This window comes from Mesocricetus auratus, unplaced genomic scaffold (genome assembly GCF_017639785.1).
Source record: "Mesocricetus auratus isolate SY011 unplaced genomic scaffold, BCM_Maur_2.0 contig_9928_pilon_obj, whole genome shotgun sequence".
Classification (NCBI taxonomy): domain Eukaryota; kingdom Metazoa; phylum Chordata; class Mammalia; order Rodentia; family Cricetidae; genus Mesocricetus; species Mesocricetus auratus.
In genome coordinates, this window is record NW_024430968.1 from 60,456 (window position 1) to 63,058 (window position 2,603).

General features: G+C 45.2%; 1 protein-coding gene across 1 annotated transcript; it reads right to left on the reverse strand.

The window, feature by feature from the left end:
- Positions 1-226: 226 nt before the first annotated feature.
- LOC121138134 (sulfate transporter-like) lies at positions 227-1,282 on the reverse strand. The gene is given in 1 exon segment (XM_040740943.1): positions 227-1,282. A coding segment is annotated over 1 exon segment (1,056 nt).
- Positions 1,283-2,603: the final 1,321 nt, after the last annotated feature.

The following is a 2,603-nucleotide window of genomic DNA, read 5'->3' on the forward strand; positions in this document are numbered from 1 at the left end:
CTTTTGTAGTAATCTCCTCTGTTCAAGGAATCCCTCACAGAAAAATTGCATTGAGCCAGTAAAACGTTGATGCCAATGGCTTCATAATCCCTGTGAACTTGTTTTGGTGTGTGGATCCCTGCTGAATCTAAAAACTGTATTGCACTGAAGTAAATCACAATAGTATGCAGCTCCAAGGGATCATGGGAAAGCTGCACTGAAACTTCATCTTTGATGCCACCAAAAATCACGGTTTCCTTCTTGAGCTCAATGTGGCTGCCACAACGACAATGAGCTCGGTTGGAATCGGTGCCTTGAGCTTGTCCTTGAAGTGTTTGTTGAGTTCTTTGGTTGGCAAAAGGACCAGAAGACACAAAAGGCTGGTGACAAGATCACAGACATTGGTCTTATGAATGTTTCTGAAGATGTGAATCCAGGTAGTGATGACTGAGCCTATACCAGTGCTCCGAGGAAGGCTCAGCCCAAGGAGGTACTTGGCCTGAGATGTCAGAATGGTGAAGAAGTCACCCGTGACAAACTCACTCTGCAAGGCATCTGAGAGGTAGACAGAGACAAAGCCCACTTGAAAGAAGCCCATTGCTACCTGACAAACTCCAGCCATGAAGGCCACAGTACTGCCAATTTTAATTGCATTAGAACTTTTGTTACAAAGTCTGTCTAATGTATGGTTTACTAACTCGGATCCATTTGAAACCAATGCTATTGAAGATGATGTAGCCACAATGTCAGGGCAGGTTTTATGTACTTCTCAGTCAACTACCTCACCAATCATAAGGCACAGTATTCCAAAAATGCCCACCGAGATGTGGCGTGAGATACCAAACAGGCAATAAATGATGCTGGCAAAAAATGATGTATTCAGACCATGGATAGGCTCTTGGCCAGCCAACAGGGAGTAAGCAATAGACTGGGGCACCAAAAGTATGCCCACAATCAGGCCAGACATCACATCACCTAAAATGTTTTTCTTGAGATCATATTTTGGGAGCCACCGCAAAACAGGAAAGAAATCAAAAATCATATTTCTGACTTTGCCTAGGCTACACTGGCAACTCTTCTGAAGCTTTCTGATGACAACTTTTTTGATGTTAATATCTGGTTTCTCCCGAGGTTTCATATGAATCCTACGATAATGTCTGCATCCATCATTGGTCTCCAACTGCTTGAAGTCAGTGCTTGATCTCCTTTGCATTTCCAGGGGGGGCTCAGATGGAAGACTGTAGACTTCTTCAGGTAATTCCCTCGGAGAGAGAGCATGCTGCTCTTTATCTTCCAAAGACATTTCTGGAGATAGATGGCTCACTTCCCTGAGCAAGTCAAACAATTAGTAGGCTGGTCCTCAACACAGAGCCCGTCTTCTCACTGCCTATTTTCCCGAGCCTGTTTGAGTGATTTTCTGTCTGGGGCAGTATTTGGTCAAGGGGCTTTTCTAAACCCTAAGGCTCTGGCCACACTGCCTGGGCTCCCGCGGCACGTCTTCCCATAAGACTGGGCTGCGGGAATAACGCCGCATGGGCATAGGATGCCTGGCTGTGAGCAACCCTCCCTTTATCGCCCAGGCCACCGTCCCTGCCCATGGCCTGGCTCCAAAGAGCGAAATATGTACTCTTAAGAAATAAGGGAACCCAGTCTTGAACCCTATGATCATCTGTCCCCCCTCTCTGTCACTGTGTTGTTTCAGTACAGCTCAGTGTTTAGCAGTGGGTGTCCTCCTCTGCTTCCATCAGACATTGGTTGAAGGACACCAGTCTGATTGCTGGGAATCCAACATGGGACTGATCCAGACCTCCTGAATGTGTGTGACAGTGAGGAGACCTAGGCAATCTATGGGGACTTGGGTAGTATTTAACCCTTACATTCAAATGGACTTTGGGTGCCCATCTCACAATGAGATATGCTCTCTCTGCCTGGATTCTTGAGGCAGGGCCTAGGCCTGGCCCTGGATGAAATGACAGACTATGGATACACCCCATGGAGGGACTCACCCTCCCTGGGGAAAGGAGTTCGAATTGGTGGAGAGGTTTGTCTGTGGGTTGATGGGTGGACAGGGGAGGGAGAAGGGAAAGTGCGAGGGACCTGGGATTGACCTGTGAGGAAACGTAGTTTCTAATTTAAATGTAAAAATTAAAAAGACATAAAAAGGAAAAAAAGAAATGAGGGAGCAATCTTTCACAAGACTCCGAGTTGATCTTTTACATTAATTACCTGTCTCTACTATTTTCATCTTAAAGCTTTAACACATTCAAAAATTTCTTAAATAGATCTTCAAGTCCGAAGACAGATGCATCAATGACAAAGTAGAATCTTTCTAAGGATTCTCAGGAAAATGATTTCCAAGCTGAGATAATCCATTCATTAAGCCCAAACCACCAGTAAATGACTGAGCATTATACAACATGGAGTTTATTCCAACCATGGTTTCTCCTGTGCAGTGGGAAGAAGATACCTCTAACTCCCCAGTTGCTCAGCTCAACTTTTCCCACATGACAATGGTTCATTTTGAAACAGGAGATGCAAATCTTCTGGGAGATGTTCATCTCCTGGTTGTAGTCAGAAAAGCAGGGGAAGGAGCAGATGATTTCTCAGCTGGTTTTGGTTCAGTC